A 23,754-nucleotide genomic window follows, 5' to 3' on the forward strand; every position below is an offset into this window, starting at 1 on the left:
GCTAACATTTAAAAGACTGACAATACCAATCATTGACAAGGATAAGGAGTAACTCAAATTAATACATTGCTGGTAGAAATGCCAAATGGTACAGATACTTTGGAAAACCGTTTGGCAGTTTCCTTTAAAGTGATGCATAAATTGGTCATAAGACTCAGCAATTCCAATCCTATGTATTTACATGAGACAAATGAACACATATGTCCACACGCAGAACTGTGATTTATATACATAACAGCTTTATTCATAATAGGTCAAAACTTGAAACAACCTAAATGTCCATCAATAGGTGAACTGCTAAACAAACTGTGGTATATCCATATATTAGAATACTATTCAGCAATAAAAAGGAACTTAATACTGATATACACAATAACATGGATTAATCTCAACATGGATGGGTTTCAAAAGCATTATTATAGGGGGAAAAAAAGCCAGACACACAAAGAGTGCATATTACACAGCCTATTTATTTCAAATTCTAGAATTCTGAAGTCAAATCTAATGTATAGTCACAGAAGCAGATAAGTAGTTGACTAGGGATGGCTGTTGGGTGGAGGGGACTTTAGAGAACTGCAATAGGGCTTTAGAGAACTTTTTGGGTGGTGGACATACACTACATTAGAATGGTAGTGGTAGTGAAGTGGGTTTTCACATTTGTCAAAACTCTTCAAAATATAATCTTAAAATATTTGCATTTTATTATTTCTAAATTATACTCATTTAAGAAAGTTAATAGGGGTAAACAGAGGATATCCTAATTCATTTCACTTTCTTCCCTTTCAATTCAATCTAAAGTCAACAATGTGGTCTGTCACAATTCCAAGTCAGCAGACCTTTTAAATACCCTGAAAAAATGTTTACTGGTTGCCTTGTAGTTGACACTACTCAATTTCAATAGAATTTCCATTATTTAAAAAAATTTAAAATTAGTATAGAATTCCCATATTTGATTTTTAATATATCTCATGCTTACTTTGAAATATAATCTGCACTAATCTTTGTTAAGGTTTAAGGGAGACATAAAATAATGTTCCTGTCCTCTCCTGACCTTGAAACTTGAGAGAAAGACAAATGGAGATTCAATATATTGCGCTTATTGCTGAAAAAGGCTAGGTTAGAGGACGTACTTTAAGTTTATGCCAACAATAGTCACCAGATATTGAACTCAAAATTAGAGAGACCTGCTCACTAAGGCATGGGCAGTTCTGCACAAGCACGGTCTCCCTTTGCAGAGGCAAAGAACCTACACTGCAAGGTTCACAATGTGAGTGGCAAGAGACCAAAACATAGGTTCTCTGCAGGCATGACAAATCCACAAAAAGGGAAAAAGAGGCTAGCATGACCAGTTCTGTATCTTAAACTGCCTCCTTTCCCGGGGAAGTGAGAGGAAGAGATCACAATTCCTCGGTAAATGGATAGCCTAAGAGGCACTGTGAGAGGACGCCATCCTCACCCCCTGCTTTCTCACCAAAGTGTAGATCAGCATTTCTCAAATGTTGTTCCACAATGGCACATAAATAAGGTGAACTTCATATATAACGCCTATTAGGGCATGATTCATGCTACACTAGCTTTAGGGCCATGTTTCCTCTTCCAAAGTAACTATATTTAATTGCAAGTGACTAAGATAAATTACTCTACAGATAACCTCCTTTATTTCATTTACTTTTTATAATTTATATATTTCTATATCTTATTATTGGTTAAAAAAACTTTCTCAGTCTCAAGTCTTTGTTATAAAATACATCAGTTTAATAACCTCTAAGGAACAAAAAAACACATTTAAGATATCCATTGATTTTAAGACAATTACTATGGAACTATGGTTTTTATGTCAACTCCCAACTCATTTAGATATTAATACATGTATCATGAAATCATATGTCAGAATGGCTGGTCCAGAGTCAATCTAGGAGGACTTCTGACTCAAGGAAATTAAAAGAAATGATTGTTAATTTTCTTAGCACTGGGAAAGGCAGTGAAACAAGCTTTTGAATCATTATGCAATTTTCAAATAACTAAAAGGGCTATAGTTTTCAGTTATAATCATTAAAACTCTTCATTTCTGAGACAAAGCTTTTAAAAATCTTCATTATAGTTTTACCATACAGCATCAATTCAAAAGATTGTCATACTGAAATCACTGCCATAAAATTTTGTATGTCGGGCCCAGGTGCAGTGGCTCACGCCTATAATCCCAGCACTTTGGGAGGCCAAAACAGGTGGATCACGAGGTCAGGAGTTCAAGACCAGCCTGACCAAGATGGTGAAACCCCATCTCTACTAAAAATACAAAAAATTAGCCAGGCGTGGTGGTGGACACCTATAATCCCAGCTACTCAGGAGGCTGAGGCAGAGAATTGCTTGAACCCGGGAGGCAGAGGTTGCAGTGAGCGGAGATCACGCCACTGCACTCTAGCCTGAGCAACAGAGTGAGACTCCATCTAAAAAAAAAATTTCTATGTAGGCCCCAGTTACAGTAGATCTGGCTTCTGTGATCTATAACTTGCATAGCTTTTCAATGTGATCTATAACTTGGATGACTTTTCAATGTTTATGTAGTGCCTGTTAATATATTTAAGATAAATACTCTATAACCAAAGAGCCTATTTTCCAGAGAATGATACATGATTCTTGGGTTATGAGGCATGGTCTGGATGTGTAGTGTTCTGACTAATGTTTGTCTATGCCATACAATTTCCAAACAATAATAATATAAATTATATTCAATAGAACTTGAACACTGAATAGTGTTATTTCAAAGTATATTAAACATCTATATCACTATCATGAACATCAATTATTTCTCTTCAGATTCATAAAGATTTGTTATTAAAATTAACAAGCTTAGTCAATGTTTGTATATCATTATTCACATCCTTGTAAAATCATGGGCGCATTTTTCTCTTCATGCATAGAAGAGTATGAGCTAAAATAAGCATTTTTGGGGGTCTGCAGAAATTAGCTGCCTTCCTTCTCCATAACTCACTGTCCCTTTTTCTCCTCTATCTTACGTCTAAACTATTTTATATCTTACAGTCTTACATCTGGGTAAGAAAGACACTAACTTGGCTTACTATGCCAATACAGAGGAAATACAAGTTCTTTAACAGGGCCTAATGACCACATGCATTCCATCCTGAGTCTTGCCTCTTTTGAGCTTAAGCTACAGATCCTCTCAAGAAAAAAATCCCACTCTCTCTCCTATAATACTGGAAGCAGTGACTTCTTACTTTCAGATAAGGAAAGGATTACAAAAAAAGTTCTCCTTTTTTTAAAATCAGAGGAAATTGAGACTAAATATAACCAAACTAATTCAAGTTCTTCATAGACATAGCTAGCATTTACTGAAATAGCTAGTATTACTTCATGTGCGGGGCACCATGCAAGGTACTTTAAATATATTATGTTCATATAAGAAAGATATTAAGGAGATCAATCTAATTTTTCAAAAGCTAACAATACAAAATAGTAGGAAAAAATCTTCAAAAGGCAGAAGAAAATATTTATTCACAAATTACACAGTAAACAAACATCCATTACTCAAAACGATATACCAAATGTTGAGTACTCACTTCTCTAGATACATATTTACTTTTTGAGAATGTTCTTTATTCTCAAAAAATACATAATTAATGTATTTTTTTGAGCACTCTGAAACTAACCTCTCTAGCCAGAGCTAATTTTCTGATGATATAACTTAGGGAAAGAATATTATTTTCAAGGCAAGTGCTAATTTCTCCAACTCAGAAAAGAGATATGCATTCCAATAAAACAAAAGTTTTAAAAACCAACTTCATAAAAAATGTAGATCATTACTCACATGCTCCAATAGTAGTAAGATGTTTAACACAAAGTGGGCTACTTTCATTCCTAACAAAGATAAAATTAATTTTACACCAATAATATCTTCCTGAGTGTCAGAAGTAACAGAATCCAACAGGTCTATATTATTGTACTACAATATATAGTATAAAAATAATAGTTCAGATTAGCAATGACAGTATTGGTTTGTGAATGTGATTGTGGCCTTTCAATAAAATATTTCTTTAATAAAGGTTTCTCATACTCATGAGACTGTACTATAAATCACATTAAATTTTCTATGTATTTTGTGCTTATTTACTCACTGGCATGCTAATAACAGTGCTACTTTTTTATTTTTAGAAAGATATAATTAGCTATTTTAATAATTATTTTTTATTTCACTGAGTAGTTTCAAAAAAAGTTATCTAGAAAAGTAATTCCCAATCATCAGATGGAAACATACAAGCAAGAAATAAGTTGTTTCCAGGGTTTTTAAAGCTTTGTAAAATAAAGAAAATAAAGTATTGGTTTCAACTGGGATAATATAGCAGTACAGTTGTATTAACCTATCTGTAAAAGCCATTCATTTAAAAATACATATTTTAAAAATGACTCATTTGTGGTTAAGGATTACTTACTGTAACAATTAAAAAATAAAACCATCATTCTCATATTTATCAATACTTCACACTTCTAACAAGTACTGAAGGAGACAACTATCATTGTTATACTTCAAAGTCAAAACAAAAACACAAATCAGAATTAAGAGAAACTTCAGAAAATGTTCAGAATGTACATATTTGCATGCATTTTCAGCCAAACTTTCAAATTCTACATATAACCAAATGACAACTTTGAATCAAAATGAATGTCAAAAATACTCAAGCTTTCTGACAGACTTACTCCAATGAAGGAAGAAAAAGAGAGTAAATAGTAAGAGCAGTATATTTCTCTGAGAGAGGGAAATCACACACTATCATAAAACAAAAGTTGAGACAGCATTTCAGTATCATTGGCCAAGTTATTCACTATTCAAGAATACACTTTTCAAGTTGTCTTTCAAATGTATTCATTTACATATTCAGATTAAACTAAGTTTAATAATCACAAAAACATTTTACTCAGAATTTTAACCTTGAGAAATATAAATCATAACTTATTAAAGCATATTCCAAACACTATACAAGAATCCTGCCTTTTTAGTTTTTATATGCCTCATCTGAAAAACTTATTTTGCAACCAGGAGTTCTGCTATCTATCTCCAGAGTATGTGTCTCTATGTCAAAAATTCAAGTGGCAATCAAAAAGACAGATTCAAATAATCCTATGCATACTGCTTCATCGGGCTTTGATAAAAACAGAGCCATCTGGTGGTGTAGCACCATCTTCCTTTTCAGTTACAGTCTCTACCGCCCCAGAGGCGGACACAATGACCATTGTTTTATTTGCGGAAACTGTCTTCTCTTTCTCAGCAATAGCCGCACAAACAGCAACAATCTCATCACTTTCAAAATCATAGTCTGGAATTGACTTTGGTAAAAAGTGTGTTACTTCAGCTGGTGCTTCACTTTTTTTAATCCTCTGTGCTACCTTCTGCTGCTCCTGGAGCGTTCTTGCCCAAGAGAGGTCTTCTTTCCATATTTCAGGGTTCATTGGATAGATATGAAGGGCTACTTGAAAACTTCGAATTGCCTAGAAAATAAGGTCAGAGTTTTCTGTTTTGTTTTTAAAAATTAGTATGTTTAATACAATCCTCTGTGTGTGTGTGTGTGTGTGTGTATACTATACACATACACATCCTAATGTATTATTTTAATATATTAGAACACAAAAGATGAAAGCTAGGGTACTGCCCTAAACACTGGGAAAAAAAATTAGAGAAGTGTGAAAGAAAGTGATTGATAATACACCAATGGACTAAAAGCCATTAAAGTGGGAGTTCTCATAATAGGGGTCAAGATAAAGCAAATACATTGTCAGCTTCTGCAGACCAGTAAACATGTACATTTGGGGATTTCCTGGGCTAACCCACAATCACAAAGGCACAAGGAGCGGATATCTTTGAAGTTAACAGTCTAGATCCTAACAATGTTAGCATTCATTGAGTGTTTACTACATTCTAGGCACTAAAGATTTACATGCATTGGGCCAGGTGTGGTGGCCAAATTTTTTTTTTTTTTTTTTTTTTGTAAATATAGGGTCTCGCTATGTTACCCAGGTTAGTCCAAACTCCTGGCCTCAAGCAATCCTTCTGCCTCATCCTCCCAAAGTGCTGGGATTACAGACATGAGTCAGCATTCCCAGGCCCTCAAGTGAAATTTTTAAAAACCTCAATCATCTTCCTTTAGTCTGGAAGTGATCGCTTGTCCATCCCATTACTTTAGGGATAATTATCATTACAAAAGTGAAACAATAAAAAGAATCAAATGATGCAACTAAAATTTCTAATTAAAGATGTGCTCATGCAAAATATTAAAACCATTGACTAAAATGAGACTTAGAAAACATTAGTAAACAAAATTAGTATTTATCACACATTGGCATGAAGAAAAGCAAAAACTGGCAATGAATTACACAGAGTCTGAACGAGGGAAGCCACAAAGGTAGTTCCAGCATTGAGGGCTAAGAACCCTGGAAAGCTAACAGAAGAATCCCTCCTGACACTGTTACCTCCTGGTATTTGTTACTTTTCCCAATCTCCTTTCCTTTCTACCTTCTTCTTCAGGATAAAACCCTTATGCATTCCTTTCTCACCATCCCCATTCCCTCATACAGAACTTTTAACTCCCAGAACCATTCTCTTCAGCTTCCTTATTCCTTCATCCACGTCTTAAAATCTCATTCTCAGTCTTCTATATGAAGACACAAATACATACATATGTATATATACACATATATACTATGTATATGTGTATATATACATATACATATATCTCATATATATACATATACATATATCTCACATATATACATATATCTCCTATAAACATTTTTCCAATGTTCACATCCAACTCACAAAATTTAAATAATTATTCATGGAGATATACCCAACTATTGACTTTTAATTTACTCCCTGTGCTATTTATATATGTAATTTTCTAGTTTTAGTCAATATGTATATATAGTAAGAATTGTTAGATGTTAGAAATTCTAGCTTGCTTTCAATATATTTTACAGTGTCCCTTCATTATGACATTTTGAGTCATCTTTTCTTTTTACCATTCTAGTCTTTTAAGAGAACAGCTTAAATCTACATAAAAACAGAGAAGATCTCTAAAAATTACATATAAATGTTGAAAAAAATACTTTCAATTCTTCTAAGAATTTCACAGTATTAATGGATAGAGCCATATCAACAGAAAAAAAAAAAGTTCAACTGGGACTGTTATTCAAAAAAATTTAAATATTAAATTACTTTTATTGGATGATTCAAAGTATCTCTGTTGTCTCAACTACAGTATATTTTCTTTCTTTATAAAGGACAACCTTTACTAAATATTATGTCATAGAGATTTGTTCTATTACCATAGACACTATAAGCAAGAGATAGTGATTTATAAATTTTTAATAAGGGAGACAGGGAAAAAGTATTACATGATAAGGTTTTTTTTCTCCTGTTAATTTGTTAGAAAACTAAATTCCTTGAACTCTTTTTTCCAATTCTGGTATGATTTAAGTCTTCAGGTAAAAAAAGAAAAGTTGACAATGCTAAGTAACAAGAAAAAAATAGCACTTGGTTAAAATGGTTTCTATCACTGTGAATCTCATTTAGATTATTATTAACTTACTTTAGCCAATCAATTGTTTTCTCATTGAAATTCCTTACTATTTCTGAGAATTTGACAAACAGCTTTTTTGGTAAGTAGAAGTAATCATACATTTATAAGAATGTCAGAAAAAATCTAAGTCATCCACAATTTACTGAAACCACTGTTAGTAAATTTAAATCTTGAATTTATCAGTAATTTTAGTCTTGCAAGAAACTTTTAAAACGTTTTATTTTGAACTGTAAAAAACTAATAAAACTATTTTAAAAATCTTAATTTACTTAAAAACAAGATGGAAATTTGGCACTGTATATTAGATTTGCAACTACTTTTAGGAAGTTAAATTTTCTTAGCTATCAGGTGTTTATGGCCCTGCCAAAAGAAAAACAAGAGGACTTAATTCTTACCTAGTTAGCTTCTGCTACTAACAAGGTATAGTCCAGACAAGTTGAGAGATGCGTTAAGTACCAGTTTACAGACTCTACACAATGAGTAGTTCATTTGCACACATTTCTACTTTTCCTCTTTATCCCCTCAGTAAGCCTAGCAACTTTTCAGTCTAAATGTTCATCATCATTATTCTCCCATATTCTATACTATCTTCCTTCCCCTGTATAATCTATTAGTAGTTTTGTCTCCATAGTGATATTAATACCACTTTATAATGTGGCAAATTTAATAATCCTAAGAACTAAGACAAAAATGCCAATGTTTTGTTAATTTTTTTTTAATTTCCATAATGTCAAAAAACTTAATCAGAAAAATATTCTGATTATGATATAATTAGTGTTTATAACTAAAAAGATGTTTAGTAATACCTCTGAAGATTAATACCTTTAAGAAGTAATTTTCTAATTATTTTTTATATAGAGTTGATAAATATTCACTTTTGGGTTCAGTTCATCAAAAATATGTCAAAATAGGCTAGGCGCGGTGGCTCATGACTATAATCCCAGCACTTTGAGAGCCCGAGGCAGGCAGATCATTTGAGGTCCGGAGTTCAAGACCAGCCTGACCAACACGGTGAAACCCCATCTCTACTAAAAAAACAAAAACATCAGCCGGGCAGGGTGGTGCATGCCTGTAGTCCCAGCTACTCGGAAGGCTGAGGCAGGAGAATCACTTGAACCCAGAAGGTAGAGGTTGTCATGAGTTGAGATTATACCACTGCACTCCACCCTGGGTGACAGAGCAAGACTCCGTCATATATATATATATATTAAAATTTATGCATTATAATAATCTAACTTCCTCACCAGGATTATCTCTCCTAATCCAAGTTGAGCACGTCCCAAAGTTTGCCAAGACTCCCATGAATGTGGATTTCGCTGGACAGCCATTTCTGCTGCATGTACTGCTGGGAACATTTCATGAAGAGACATTAGCACCTATAAGCAAACAAAAGACCAAAAAAACTATCAGTAATTATATTCATAAACCAGCAACTACATAAAAAACCCTTTTCATTTTTTTAAGACACATTTTTAGTCCAGTAAAAATAGCATTTTGGTGATTTTCACCCCCTACTCTGCCACTCAGGGTAAAAAATTACAGTTCTCTTTTCACCCTGAAATAACTATGAAAATATAAACTATTCCCTTTCCAGTTATTGAATCCTATGTCCATCTGGTCAAAACCAAGTGGTCATATTCTAACCATGATGGCTCAGAGGTATTTTGAACTCCCAATTCCACTTCTATTTATTCTATTTACGGTGTGGCTTTCAGGGAACCCCAGGTATTGCTATTAAACTAGGTGAATTAATTTGTTCAACCAACCATCCTGTCCCTAATGAACATCTTTCTGTTATAAAAATTATTTAAATGGCTGGGCACAGTGGCTCACACCTGTAATCCCAGCACTTTGGGAGGCCAAAACGGACGGATCACCTGAGATCGGGAGTTTGAGATCAGCCTGACCAACATGGAGAAACCCCATCTCTACTAAAAACACAAAATTAACCAGGCATGATGGTGCATGCCTGTAATCCCAGCTACTTGGGAGACTGAGACAGGAGAATCACTTGAACCCTGGAGGCAGAGGTTGCAGTGAGTCAATATCACGCCATCGCACTCCATCCTGGGCAACAAGGGCAAAACTCCATCTCAAAAAAAAAATTATTTAAAATATTCCCTAGGCCTTCTCACTACTGGACATTTCAAACCATATATACCAGAAAGCTAGGGTTAGAGTTAGGGAAAGTTAGGGTTACCAGAGAGTTCTAGCACCCTCCATTGTAGTCTATGGAAAAGGGCTGGGACTTTATCTATAATCTTTAGGACCATTAACACTTTAAAAGATTTATGACACAAACAGCATTATCAGGTTAAACAACTCTTCATGTAGTTTGCCACAAATCTGTCACTAATATATACATATTTAAGATTGAAAATTAAAGGAATCCAAATGAAGGTCCTCATATTACTTGATTCAGTTGGCATAATTTATTTGGGTTTTTCCTAGATAAACTAAAGTCAGAGGTGACAAAGGGTGTGTCCTATATTTGAGATCATCATTTGAAAAAGATCTGTTAGGTGTGCAGATTAAGGCTGAATTGAAACAATTCCCTGTCAAAAATATGTTTAACGCTCTGTGTGAGACTTTTAAAATCACTTGGATAACCTATTCAAGTGCTCAGAGGTTTTCTTTACAGACTTTTCTACAAAATACTAGAAACATATTTTTAAAATACAAATGTTATTTTTAAACTATTAATAAGAATTGCATCTATGCTAACCTTTTGCTAAGGATTAAGCCATTTTTAGAATTAGCGCATCTAGAACCCAATCCATCCTCATTTTTACGAAAACTAAGTTATCTTGTTAAGTCTACTACAATTAATTCACAAGGAAAGCAGATGCTTTTCATCTAAGAGATCACCAATGACTTTGCATTTATTTTTTATTTATTTTTTTGAGATGGAGTCTCGCACTGTCACCCAGGCTGGAGAGCAGTGGCACCATCTTGACTCACTGTAACCTCCGCCTCCCACGTTCAAGTGATTCTCCTGCCTCAGCCTCTCAAGTAGCTGGGACTACAGGAATATGCCACCACACCCGGTTAATATTTGTATTTTTAGTAGAGGCAAGGTTTCAGCATGTTGGCCAGGATGGTCTTGAACTCCTGACCTCAAGTGATCCACCCACCTCGGCCTCTCAAATTGCTGGTATTATAGACATGAACCATGGCACCCGGCCACCAATGACTTTATAAAAGGTATCCATCTGTTTCTATCTTACAGTGCTTAGGCCGAAATAACAGTTAACTTCATTGTGAAGGCAAATGAATTTCTAATTTTATGCATAATACGGAGCCATAAATAATGGTGAAAACTTTTTTCCCAAAGAAATTGTATTTGAAAAAGGAAATGGGAGAAAATGCTATTTTGGTTCATCATTGCTCACTCACCGAAAAAACATAGCACAATTTCATAATCAAAGTGAAATTCTTCATAATTATTACCTGTGATTTCATCTCGTATAGCGTAGCATCATTTGGAGTTAACTGTAGTGCTTCATCCCACTTCTGAATTGCCTCTCGATATCTGTGGTTGTTAAAGTTATATTAATATCATATTTTCAGAATGTCCTTTTTTTAGACTTTTTTAAAACTGTTGAAAGTAAATTTTGTAGTAAAATATAAAATTTACCATCTTAACCACTTAAGTGTACAGTTTAGAGGCATTTAGTAGCATTAAGTACATATAGTACATTCACATTTTTGTGCAACCACCATCACCATTCATCTCCAGAACTTTTTCATTTTCTCAAACTGAAACTCTGTACCCATTAAACAATAATTCCTCATTGCCCCATCCTCCAGGCCCAGGAAAACACCATTCTATTCTCAGACTACTTTCAGGAGACATAGTCATGTATTTTCAATTCAATAGTTGTATAGACTACTTTCTAGTCCATGAAATATATATAAAAATCCAAAATAAAGGATTAACAAATTAAGTCCAGCAACTTATTAAAGTACAAAATCCACATGATCATGTAGTGCATGCTCAGAAAAACTTAGAAATGGGTTCATATGTAACAGATAAGAAAGAAAAAAGTACATGGCACTAAACAATACTTACTGTAATTTAACACCCATTTCTGATTATAATAAAAGTATATGCAACATTGAAGAAATTTAGTCCCTTGGTGCCATTATCTATTAAGCTTTAATGATATAACCTCTGAAAGCAGTAACTGTATCACCTATAAATAAAGTGCTTGTGCTTCTTTAGGCATACTGTGGATGATACCAAGCCTCTCGACACAATATTTCCAAATGTTATTACAGATGCAACAGGAAAAAACTTTGGTAATTAATTTATTAATGTATTCCTTCATAACAATCCTTACACTCACAATTTTCTAACAAAGGCAACAGTAGTAAATTCTTCAAGACTTAATAGTAGCAAATGTCTTTCCTCCAGCATTAGGAGGAAAAGACTGTCCAATCTTTTTTCTACCACTCCCTATTCATACCTGTGCTCCACTTACAGTCCCTATCCACATATAATGCCTTTGTTAGTATGGCTCCTCTGCTGCACATACATACACACATCTGTATTAGTCCATTTTCACGCTGCTATAAAGAACTGCCCAAGACTAGGAAATTTCTAAAAGAAAGACGTTTTAATTGACTCAGTTCCACAGGGCCGAGAGGCCTCAGGAAACTTACAATCATGGCAGAAGAGGAAGCAAATATGTCCTTCTTCACATAGAGGCAGGAGAGAGAAATGAGTGCTGAGCAAACGAGGAAGCCCCTTATAAAACCATCAGATCTTGTGAGAATTCAGTGGCATGAGAACAGTATAGCAGAAACTGCCCCCATGATTCAATTATCTCCACCTGGCCCCATCCTTAACACATGGGGATTATTACAGTTCAAGGTGAGATCTGGGTGGGGACACAGAGCCAAACCATATTACACATCTAAGACTGCCTTCCTACCCCTCTTCATCTATTGAAAGGCTCTTCCTCTAAGACCAAATTAAAATGTTCCATTCTTCATGAAGAACTCCTCCAGTGGCTCTAGCCCGCTAACTATGAGTAGCACTTCAGACCACATAACACTTACATTTCTAAAGTATTTTATGTTTTACAAAGCACTTTCAATAAAATTATTTAACATACACTTATTTTCCCAAAAAGTTAATTCACTTACTAAAGTAAATGAATATAAATTTTATATTAATTTGCTTTTTAAAAAAATTTTTTGAGAGACATGGTCTTGCTCCATTGCACTGGCATGATCATAGCTCACTGCAGCCTTGAACTTCTGGGCTCAAGGGGTTTTCCCACCTTGGCCTCCCAAGTAGCTAGGACTATAGGCATATGCCACTATGCCCAGCTAATTTTTTTATTTTTATTTTTTGTAGAGACAGGATCTTGCTATATTGCCCAGGCTGGTCTCAAACTCCTGGCTCAATCAGTTCTCCTGCCTTGGCCTCCAAAAATGCTGAGATTATAGGGGTGAGCCACCATGCCTGGCCTCAAGTTTGGCATTACTTGTTCTCACTTTATTGACAAGGAACCAATGGTTGAGGGCAGCTACAGGACTGTCCAAGTCCTGCAAAAGACAAGATTTAAAGCTAGCTCTTAGAAATACAAGACCAACACTTTCTGTAACTACACCAAGTATATCTCCCATTCAATTCTGCTCTAATTCTCCTTGTATTTTTGTCTCCTCATCTCAAATGAGTTCAGGAACCAAAGGGTAGATTTGTTTATATGCTCTACAGCACCCAGAACATTTCTGGGAATGTAGAAGTTACTAACATAACAGATTCTTTTTTTTTTTTTTGAGACAGAGTCTCACTTTGTCACCCAGACTGGAGTACAGTGGTGCAATCTGGGCTCACTGCAACCTCCGCCTCCCGGGTTCAGGCATACACCACCATACCCGGCTAATTTTTGTATTTTTGTAGAGATGGGGTTTCTCCATGTTGGTCAGGTTGTTCTTGAACTCCCGACCTCAGGTGATCTGCCCACCTCAGCCTCCCAACGTGCTGGGATTACAGGCATGAGTAACACACCCAGCCTAATATAACAGATTCTATCTACCTCATTTGTCCTACCTTCTCCAAGTCCTGAAGCCAGCAGAGAGAAGCACAAAAAGCATGAAAAGAGGGGACAGATGTAGCACGCTGTTTACATATCAGGGGAAAAAAATGGTAATAAAAACAAATTCTATCCTAAGACAAAAGTGGTAAAAACGTTAATTCTTACTTTGTTCCATTCGTTATTTCACATATAGAAATTATATGAAATTCCAAGACTATGGAAATGTGAGTATGGGTTAAAAAAAACAAAGGCATTAGAACTCATGGTATAGTGGAGGGAACTTAAGACCTTGGATGTTTGATGTTTCAGGAGTCTTTGAAGCTTTTGAGGAAGGGGCTGAAGGTCTTTGGTCTCTAGAGCAAGGTGTGACACAGTAAAGGTCCATATAGTAAATATTTTAGGCTTTGTGAACCATACAGTCTGTCACAACTATTCAACTCTACTACCGTATCCCAAAAGTCAGCCGTAAACAATGAATTAAAAAATGGACATGGCTGTGTCCCAATGAAACTTTATTTACAATAATAGGCTGTAGTTTCCCAACCCTAGATCTACTTGGCCCAACCACTACTAAAAGCTTATCATATTTGTCAAATTTACTTTTTACTTCCAGTCCTACTTACTGCCCAACTCAACCAGAGGAAGTTACCGCCCCATAAAAGGCATTTGTGGTCATCACTGTGACTTGGAGGCACTAGTGGCAGAAGGTCAGAGATGTTAACATTCTTCAAGGCAAAGAGCAAGCCTGCACAATAAAGCCATCCTGTTCTCAGCAATTTTCCCCAAAATACCACTAGCACTTATCCCATCCCAACTCCACAAAGCTGCTTATGTTCCTGAGCTTAAGTTGTCCCAAGTACAAAATAAACTAAGAGGTTCAAGGTGACAATGAGCATCACTAGTTATTTCTTTTTATTAGGCAGGTATGCATGTGTCCATATACATACAAACACACATAAACACACACACGCAAACACAGGCTCACAGATTTGAGAAAAAAAGAAAAATGTTCTCTCTTCTCCATTGCACTGCCTTTGATTTTGAAAACATAACCACTGCTGCTAGCAGGGGCATCACTCAATGAAATGTGCTTTGTTGCCAACAAAGCATATAAAGGTTTAAAGGAACAACTGAGCTGTTTTCCACTGGCTCAACAAAGCAAGAAATGGTGGGCATTTACTTCACTATCATCAGCTTGTTCAATTCTTCCCCCTTCTCATTTCTCTTTGGTTTACTTCTCTTGGCCTGCAAACAAAGGGTGGCACCACTTAGTTCCTCCATTTTTAGATCACAGGAAATTTGGCACCGAACAAATCAATAGTCTCTCATAACTTCTACAGCATATCTCTTAATTCAACTTCAGTTTGGAACAGACTGAACAGACACAGCCCTACTGCAGCTGTTGGATAGGAAGTATTAAAAGATAAAAACTTGGTTTAAAGTCACTTTGGTTAATAAATGACCAAAGTCTGATTCCGCCAGTTTAAGGACAACCTTAACAGTATGCAACTGAACTAGCACAAGGAAGGAAGCAAAGGGAATAGTTCCATGGACTACAATAGGGCAGGATGAGATAATTCCCTACACTGAGGTAAAGAACAGCTGGCGATCAAGCTAAATAAGTTAGATAGCACACTCATTTACCAGATAGAAATGTCACAGTGTTTAGCTACTTTACTCCCAATTACATTTCTAATTTACTGTGGCTTTAAATTTAATGAGCTATATAGTTAACAGCTTATTCACTTTATAAATATTTACTGGGCCCCTACTCTGGAACAGGTAGAATTCTTTTAATAAGTACTAAGGATACAACATTCAACAAGATATAAAAGGTCCCTGTTATCCTTCTAGATCTTACTTTCTAAAGTGTATGCGTATTAGAAGGGGACAGGGATAGAAAGACAACAAGTTAAAATACAAGTGCCATGATAAAAGACAAATGAAGAATGTGATAGGGAGTGACCAAGTGGCTACTCAGAATGGGTGACCAGGAAAAGTCTTCCTAGGAACACATTCAAGCTGAGACCTGAGTGACAAAAAGTAGTTAGACAACTGAAAATCTGGAGAAAGTGCATTCCAGGCAAAGGGAAGAACCTGGGGCAGGACCAAACCATGTTTTGTGGAAATGAAATAAAACCAGAGAGGAAGGGAAGTGACAGGTCAGAGAGGTGGACTGAAGCTATGATCACAGAGAATACAATAAGCCATAGTTATGCATATGGATTTAATTGTATCTGTGATAGAGAATTCATAGAATTTGTATGCAACAGTGAGACATGAATTATTGACTTACATTTTTAAAAGATCAGTTAGGCCCTAAGGAGAAGAATAGACTGTAAGGGTATAAAAATGTATACAGGGAGGCTAGACATAAGACAACCGAAGTAATTTAGGTATGAGATAACCATAGAAAAGGAGAGCAGCAGTGAAAACAGAAAAGGGAAAAAAGATTTACAATATGCTAAAAAGAGAAAATTAACTCAATTTAGACTTGGTATAATGAGTGGAAAAAAAAAAAAAGAAATCCGGGATAATTTGGGTTCCCTGGAAAACAGAGCCTGAGGCCAAAGTTTACTGGCTAAATCTTTGTTGAGTGGGTAGGATCCCAGAGAATCAAGAGTTAGGGAATAACAGAAGTAAGGCAGGAAGAAAGAAGAATAAATACAAGGCCTGTGTTAAGCTGGCAACAGCTCCAGAAATAAACACAGATGATTGTTGATCTGGACAGCAAAAGGAAAGGAACAAGCAAAGATTAAAAAGGAGTGGACATGGAGACAAGGAAAAGCATGATAGCATGGCGGTGCAGAAGATGAGAGAGCCGTGTATTTAAGAAGAGCATGGTCACCTATGCTGAATGATGAGAAGCACATAAATGAGAATAGAGAAGTGATGACTGGATTTGACAACATGGAGGTCATTGATAACCTTTACAAAAGCAGTTTCAGTGGATTCATGGGTACAGAAATCTTACTGGATGGTTCATCAAGAAATGGAGTTTGTAGTCCAGGGCCAGCAGAGAAATGGCACAGCTTTTGGGGAGAAGCTTTTTAAATGGATGTTACCAGGGTATGTTTGCATGCCAGTGAGAAGAAACTGAGAGAAAAGGAGAAACAGAAGATATAAAAATGAGAGGACAATTTTAGATTGTGATCCTGAGAAGGCACAAAGGGAAGGGGTCTAGAGTAAAGTGGAGTGGTAGGCCTTTTATAAGAGCAGTGCACTTCATTACAATGGAATGATGACAGATAGTATGGGCACAAATACAGTAAGGTTGGAAGATGTGTTGGTAAGAAAATAAAATCATTCTACACGGATTGTATCTATTTTTGTCCACACAACATGAGGCAAACCATTGTTATTAAATATACTGATGCGGGTAATCTGTAGAATGTGGATCACACAGCAAGATCACCCTCAAATTTACATTGGTAGGTATACTTTTCTAGACAAAAAACAAAATGCACGGTAAATTCTAATTTATATCCCTGCTTCATACACATACACGCTGATTCTAACAGAAAAATTAGGCCAGTTAGCTAGACAGTCAAATATCACCATCTAGTGGCTGAAACTTTAAAAGCCAACATTTCAAAGTTGAGACCAACACGGTGACTCTTAAGAAGGTATAACTCAGTTTGTATTAATTCTAGAAAAAGACATTTGAATAAAACAACTTACAAAAAAAAATTACTACTACAGGAAATATACCAATAATACATAAAATCCTAAAATATTATATCTAAAGTACATTCACTTGGTGCTTGTTGGGTGCTAGGTGGCATGCTCTTTCACATGGATTTTGCTCTTCAATCTTTCAAAATTCTATGAGATATGTATCACCATTTGACCTATGAGGTAGAAATTGACAAAGAATGACTGCCCAAAGTTTATGTAGATAGAAATGATAAAGTTGGGATTCAAATGGAGGTAATCTGACTTCAAAATCTACACTCTTAACCACTGTACTCACTAAACTGTCTCTATTAAGCACCAAAATTACTTGGGGGCTGGGTAGAAGAGTAAACCAGATTTTTGTTTAAAAGAATCATGAATACTTTAAGGTAAAACTTCTGAATTTAAAAACCACTCAAGGTTGAACATGGTGGCTTACACCTGTAATCCCAACACTTCGGGAGGCTGAAGTGGGCCCTGAGCTCAGGAGTTCAAGACCAGCCTAGACATGGCAAAACCTCATCTCTACTAAAAATACAAAACATTAGCCAGGTGTGGTGGCGCACACCTGCAGTCCCAGTTACTTGGGAGGCTGAAGCACGAGAATCACTTGAACCTGAGAGGCAGAGTTGCAGCGAGCCAAGATCATGCCACCGCAGTCCAGCCACCTGAACAATGAAGCAAGACTCCATCTCAAAAAAAAAAAAAAAAAGACTGCTGACTTCTGCTACTATCCTACAAGTGGTGCACAAGAGTTACTAAAGAAGGCTGAGAAGACTGACAGGGTGATAAAATAATCAAGACCCCAAAATACATAATATCCAGATTCGAAATTTTACTGAAATCTAAATTATCTTATCTATCAATTACCTTGCAAAATAACAAAAAATTCATAACACAAATACATCATGAACATAAAGATATATGAAACAAATGTAGAATTATTTTACATTTGACAAGCACTCAACTTTGTTTTTTTAATCAAATTTACTGGTGTGTAATTAAAATACCAAAAAATGTACCCCCTTTAAGCATACTTTTTGATGAGTTTTAAGAAATGTATACACTCATGTAAATATAACCACAACCATCACAATAAAGAACATTTTTGTCAATCTAAAAAGTTCTCTATGCCCCTTTCTCAGGAAACCTACCCCAACTGATGACGCCAGACAACTATTGATTTTTTCTGTCACTATAGATTAATTTGTCTTTAGACAGAGTTATAAAATTGGAATCAGACGGTATGTACTCTTCCTGACTTCTTTCTCTTAGCATAAAGTTTTCGAGATGTCAATCATTTCTTTTTATTGTTCAGTAGAATACTATTGTATGGATATACAGCAATTTATTCATTCATTCACCTGCTGGTGGGCATTACATTGTCCCAGTTCACGGACATGATGAATAAAGCTGCTAGAAACATTGTTGGAACAGTCTTTGTTGGGATATATGTTTCATTTCTTTTGAGTTAGTATCTAGGAATAAAACTGTGAGATTGTACAGAAAAGTGTATATTTAACTTTATGTGAAACAGGCCAGGCACAGTGGCTCACGCCTTTAATCCCAGCACTTTGGGAAGATGAAGCAGGCAGATCACTGGAGGTCAGAAGTTCGAGACAAGGCTGGCCTATGTGATGAAAATACAAAAATTAGATGAGTGTGGTGGTACGTGTCTGTAATTCCAACTACTCAGGGGGCTGAGGTAGGAGAATTGCTCGTACCCAGAAGATGAAGGTTGCCATGAACAGAGATCATGCCTCTGCAGCCCAGCCTGGGCATCTCAAAACTGAAAAACAATGAAATGAAATGAAATAACTATTTGAAACAGCCAGTTTGCCAAGGAGGTAAAGCTATTTTATATTTTCATGAGCAATGTAAAAAGTTTCACTTGCTCCACATCTTTGCCAATACTTGATATTGTCAATCTTTTCAAAAATGTTAGCATTCTAGTAGCTAAGTAATAGTATCTCATTGTGGTTTTAATTTGAAATTTCTTGATGACTAATAATGTTGAACAGCTTTTTGTATGCTTCTTGGCAATTCATATATCTACTTTTGTGAAGCATCTACTCCAACTTTTTACCCATTCTTTACATGAATAGTTTGTTTTCTTCCTACTGAGTTATAAGAGTTCTTCTATATTCTGAAAACAAGTCCTATGTCAGATACATGCACTGGAAATATTTTCTCCCAGTCTGTGGTCTGACTTCTCATGTTCTCAATTACACCTTTTAAAAACCAAAAGTTTTCGGGCCGGGCGCGGTGGCTCAAGCCTGTAATCCCAGCACTTTGGGAGGCCGAGGCGGGTGGATCACGAGGTCAAGAGATCGAGACCATCCTGGTCAACACTGTGAAACCCCGTCTCTACTAATACAAAAAAATTAGCTGGGCACGGTGGCGCGTGCCTGTAATCCCAGCTACTCAGGAGGCTGAGGCAGGAGAATTGCCTGAACCCAGGAGGCGGAGGTTGCGGTGAGCCGAGATCGCGCCATTGCACTCCAGCCTGGGTAACAAGAGCGAGACTCCGTCTCAAAAAAAAAAACCAAAAGTTTTCATTTGTATCAACTGACCACATTCATGTGAGTCATTTCTATATCACATATTATTTTCATTGATCCACGTATGTCTATCTTTACACTAGTGCTATAAAGGTATGACATTCAAAAATGCAGTAAGGGGTGAAATTAAGTAATGTAAGTTCCCTAAGTATGTTTTATTTCATAAAATTATTTTGGCTAGTTCAGAGTCTTTGCTTTTCCATATGAATTTTAGAATAAGCTTGTCAATTATCTCAAAAGAAAGCTTGCTGGGATTTTTGATTGGAATTGCATTGAGTTTACAGATCAATTTTGGGAGAACTGATATATCAACAAAATACAGTCTTCCAAAATATGAGCATTGATTCAGACTGATACAGATCCAAACCATGGATCTGTATCCCCACCCAAATCTCATGTCAAATTGTAATCCCCAATGTTAAAGGTGGGGCCTGATGGGAGGTGATTGGAGCACGGGGACAGATTTCCCTCTTGGTACAGTTCTCATGATAGTGAGTTATTGCAAGATCTGGTTGCTTAAAAGTGTGTAGCACTCCCACCACTCTCTCTCTTCCACCTGCTCCAGCCATGTGAAGCCTGGCTCCCCTCTTTGCCTTCTGCCATGATTATAGCTTTCCTGAGACCTCTCCAGAAGCTGAGCAGATGCCAGCATTATGCTTCCTATACAGCCCGCAGAACCATGAGCCAATTAAACCTGTTTTCTTTATAAATTACCCTGTCTCAAGTATTTGTTTATAGCAGTGCAAGACAAACTAACACAAACACAGTGTATATTTACTGATTTATTTAGGTCTTTTAAAATATCAGCAACATTTTGTAGTTTTCAACATAACAGTTCTTTGTTTTGTTTTGTTTTTTGAGGCAGAGTCTCACTCTGTCACCCAGGCTGGAGTGCAGTGGCGCAATCTCAGATCACTGCAACCTCCACCTTCTGGGTTCAAGCGATTCTTCTGAGTCGGCCTCCTGAATAGCTGGGATTACAGGTGCACACCACCATGCCTGGCTAGTTTTTGTATTTTTAGTAGAGATGGGGTTTCACCATGTTGGTCAGGCTGATCTCAATCTCCTGACCTCATGATCTGCCTGCCTTGGCCTCCCAAAGTGCTGGGATTATAGGAGTGAGCCACCATGCCTGGCCCAACAAGTAGTTGTTATACATGTTTTGCTGAATTTTTTTCCAGATAATTTTAGAGTTGGTAATAATACTACAAATGGTGCTTTTTTGAAAAAAGAATTCAGTTTCCAATTGCTTTATTTTACCTCCATTATTGGCTTACAAGCCTTTTATTATTTTTTAATGGTTCCTCTAGGGTCTAGTTGGAATAACAATCCATTTGTATACAACATAACAGCCTAATAGCAATATAATTCCATTTATCCCTTCATGCTTTCTATTACAATTGTTATATATTTTACTGCTATATAACTTTGCAAAATGTTGATGTTATTTAATGTCAATTATCTTTTTAAAGAATTTAACATTTTTTTATATCAGTCTTCATACTTACCCACATGTTATGTTTACTACTTCTAGAACCCTTTCATTATTTACTTAGATACAGATTTCTGTCTGGTATGATTTTCCCTCCACCTAGAGAATTTCTTTTAATATTTCTTGAAGTGCAGGCCTACTGGTAATGGGCTATCTTAGCTTTTGTTTGTCTGACAAAGTCATTTTGCTTTCATTTCTGAAAGATTATTTTTGTGATACAAAGAATTCTATGTTGGCAATTTTACTTCCCTTCAAAACTTTAATGATGTCATTCCATTATCTTGCATAGACCTCCAGCTGACCTCAGCCGCTACACTCTGAAATCCATGGCCACATATCAGCAAGAATAAATATCTCAACGGCTTTTCTCCACATTAACTGAAAGTAGCAGAAATAAGAACAGCTATTCCTGAGGGGCATGGGACTCCGATGAGGGACAACTCTGACTTGAAGACCTTCCAAGGTATTGTACAAATTTCTTTAAATTACATGACAGCCTAAGACATTTCCATCCAACCTCCCCTCCCTCTCCCCTCCACTGGGGGTTAGACAAGCAAGCATAGCTCTCCCACACTCAGTTCCCACCCCATGTTCTCTCATACAGTGATTCTCCTAATGAAATCTTTGCATGTTTAATCTAGTCTTGGCATATGTTTCTAGAAGGACCCAGACTAGTATAACTGTTCAGTTTTTTATTTCAGATAACAAAACTCACCTTGGCCTCAAACCCCTGAGCTCAAGCAATCCTCCCACCTTGGCCTCCCAAAGTGCTGGGATTAGTAGTATGAGCTACTGTACCCAGCCAGTTGTACTGTTCTTTAATAGATTTGAAATTTTTTCTAAATTAAAAAAAGGCCTTTTCCACCAAAGATTATAAAGATACCATTCTATATTTTCTTCATTTAACTACATAGTTTTACCTTTCACAAATTTTTAATCCCTCTAGGTTCTATCTTTTTACATCGTATTAGATACAGATCCACTTTTGTTTTCCTCTATGTAGTAATTCAGTTTTCTGAACAGAATCTACTAAAAAATTTGTCTTTTCCCCACTGACTACTGAAAAATGATTTTTGGCCCCTCTTAAAAATCTAAGCAGAAAACGGAGAAAAGGAATTAAAAAGTAAGAAAAAGAGAAAAGGAAAAAAGAGAAAAGAGACAGGTGCATATAGGAACAGTAAAACAACTTAGGTAAGGAAGGGCTAAAAATAAATGAAGCTATTATCAAATTCCTGTAAACCAAGTCATATTTACTGAAGTATATAAGAAGTAAATGGCAAAGAATAACTAAACACCTATTTTTTTATGTATGTGCCCTCAAAGCTATTCAGGAAATGCCTAATTTACCTGGTACATAATATCATATGCAGAAAGTGGTAAGACCACCTTTTACTGACCAATCACTTTAGGCACAACAAAAATGATGGCAAAGCAGACATAATTAGCATCCTGGAAACTATTTTACAGACTTTCATTTCTTAGGTGACTTTGAAACACTTTATTTCTTTGATTGATTTAGCACCTTGAATATATTTTAAAAACATGAATTTATCAAATTTGGAATCTTCATCCCATTACTGACAGTGAGCTAGAAAATGCAAGCTGTTCTCCATTTAAAAAAACTCTAAATACATACCTTTTATTTTCAGCCAAACTGGCTCCTTCGTCCTTCAGCTGTTTACTTTTCTCAGCACAGCCTTCAAGAATTTCTTTCCTACGTTTAATGGCATGAAGCCAGTTCCCTTCATCGTTGTCGACTACATCCTTCTCATCAGCAGCTTCAGCTTCAAACTGCTGGGAAGTGACCTTTGAGACCTTCTCGCCAATTTTCCTCTTCCACCCAAAGGAAGCCATTCTGGAAAATTACAAAGAAACAGCTTTAAAATTAACTCAGTCTCTTATAGAAGTACTCCAACCAATAGGGAAAGAAAAAATAATTGGAGTAGACTATCACCATTTTTCTAATTAGTGGTTCTAGGCAATAATCATCAATGCCCACTAACATCGCTAAGAAAGAAAAATGAACATCACACATCTCCTGATGGAAGTGGCACGCCACCCATGAACTAAGTACTCCTACAAAACTTAACTCTGAATTAAATCAGGTCTCTATCATTTTATAAGAAATATGGGATAAAGTGAAGCATACTCAGTAACACATCAGAGATGCACATAGCAAAAAACAAAAACTAAAGAAAAATAAAGCTAGTTTCTTCAAGAAATAAACTGCCAGGAGAAAAAGAAGAGAAAGGGAGGTAACCCCTAGATTAAGAGACGGTAAAGAGACATATTAACCGGCCGGGTGCAGTGGCTCACGCCTGTAATCCCAGCACTTTGGGAGGCCAAGGCGAGCGGATCACGAGGTCAAGAGACCGAGGACCATCCTA

The 23,754-nt window shown here is 36.1% G+C and overlaps 1 protein-coding gene across 3 annotated transcripts in view; it reads right to left on the reverse strand.

Annotated features, from left to right (window-relative positions):
- Positions 1-217: 217 nt before the first annotated feature.
- TTC33 (tetratricopeptide repeat domain 33) overlaps positions 218-23,754 on the reverse strand; it is a 31,487-nt gene continuing 7,950 nt past the window's right edge. For all 3 annotated transcript variants that reach the window (XM_012460050.2, XM_012460051.2, XM_064375935.1), the window contains 4 exons: positions 23,004-23,222; positions 11,040-11,121; positions 8,834-8,965; positions 218-5,502 (listed from right to left, as the gene is read on the reverse strand). In XM_012460050.2, the coding sequence (XP_012315473.1) occupies positions 5,149-5,502; positions 8,834-8,965; positions 11,040-11,121; positions 23,004-23,221 (786 nt within the window). In that variant the 5' untranslated portion in view covers position 23,222 and the 3' untranslated portion in view covers positions 218-5,148. The remainder of the gene's footprint in view (positions 5,503-8,833; positions 8,966-11,039; positions 11,122-23,003; positions 23,223-23,754) is intronic.

Source organism: Aotus nancymaae, unplaced genomic scaffold, assembly GCF_030222135.1.
Source record: "Aotus nancymaae isolate 86718 unplaced genomic scaffold, 86718_ANA_hifiasm-v0.15.2.pri h1tg000014l, whole genome shotgun sequence".
NCBI lineage: Eukaryota > Metazoa > Chordata > Mammalia > Primates > Aotidae > Aotus > Aotus nancymaae.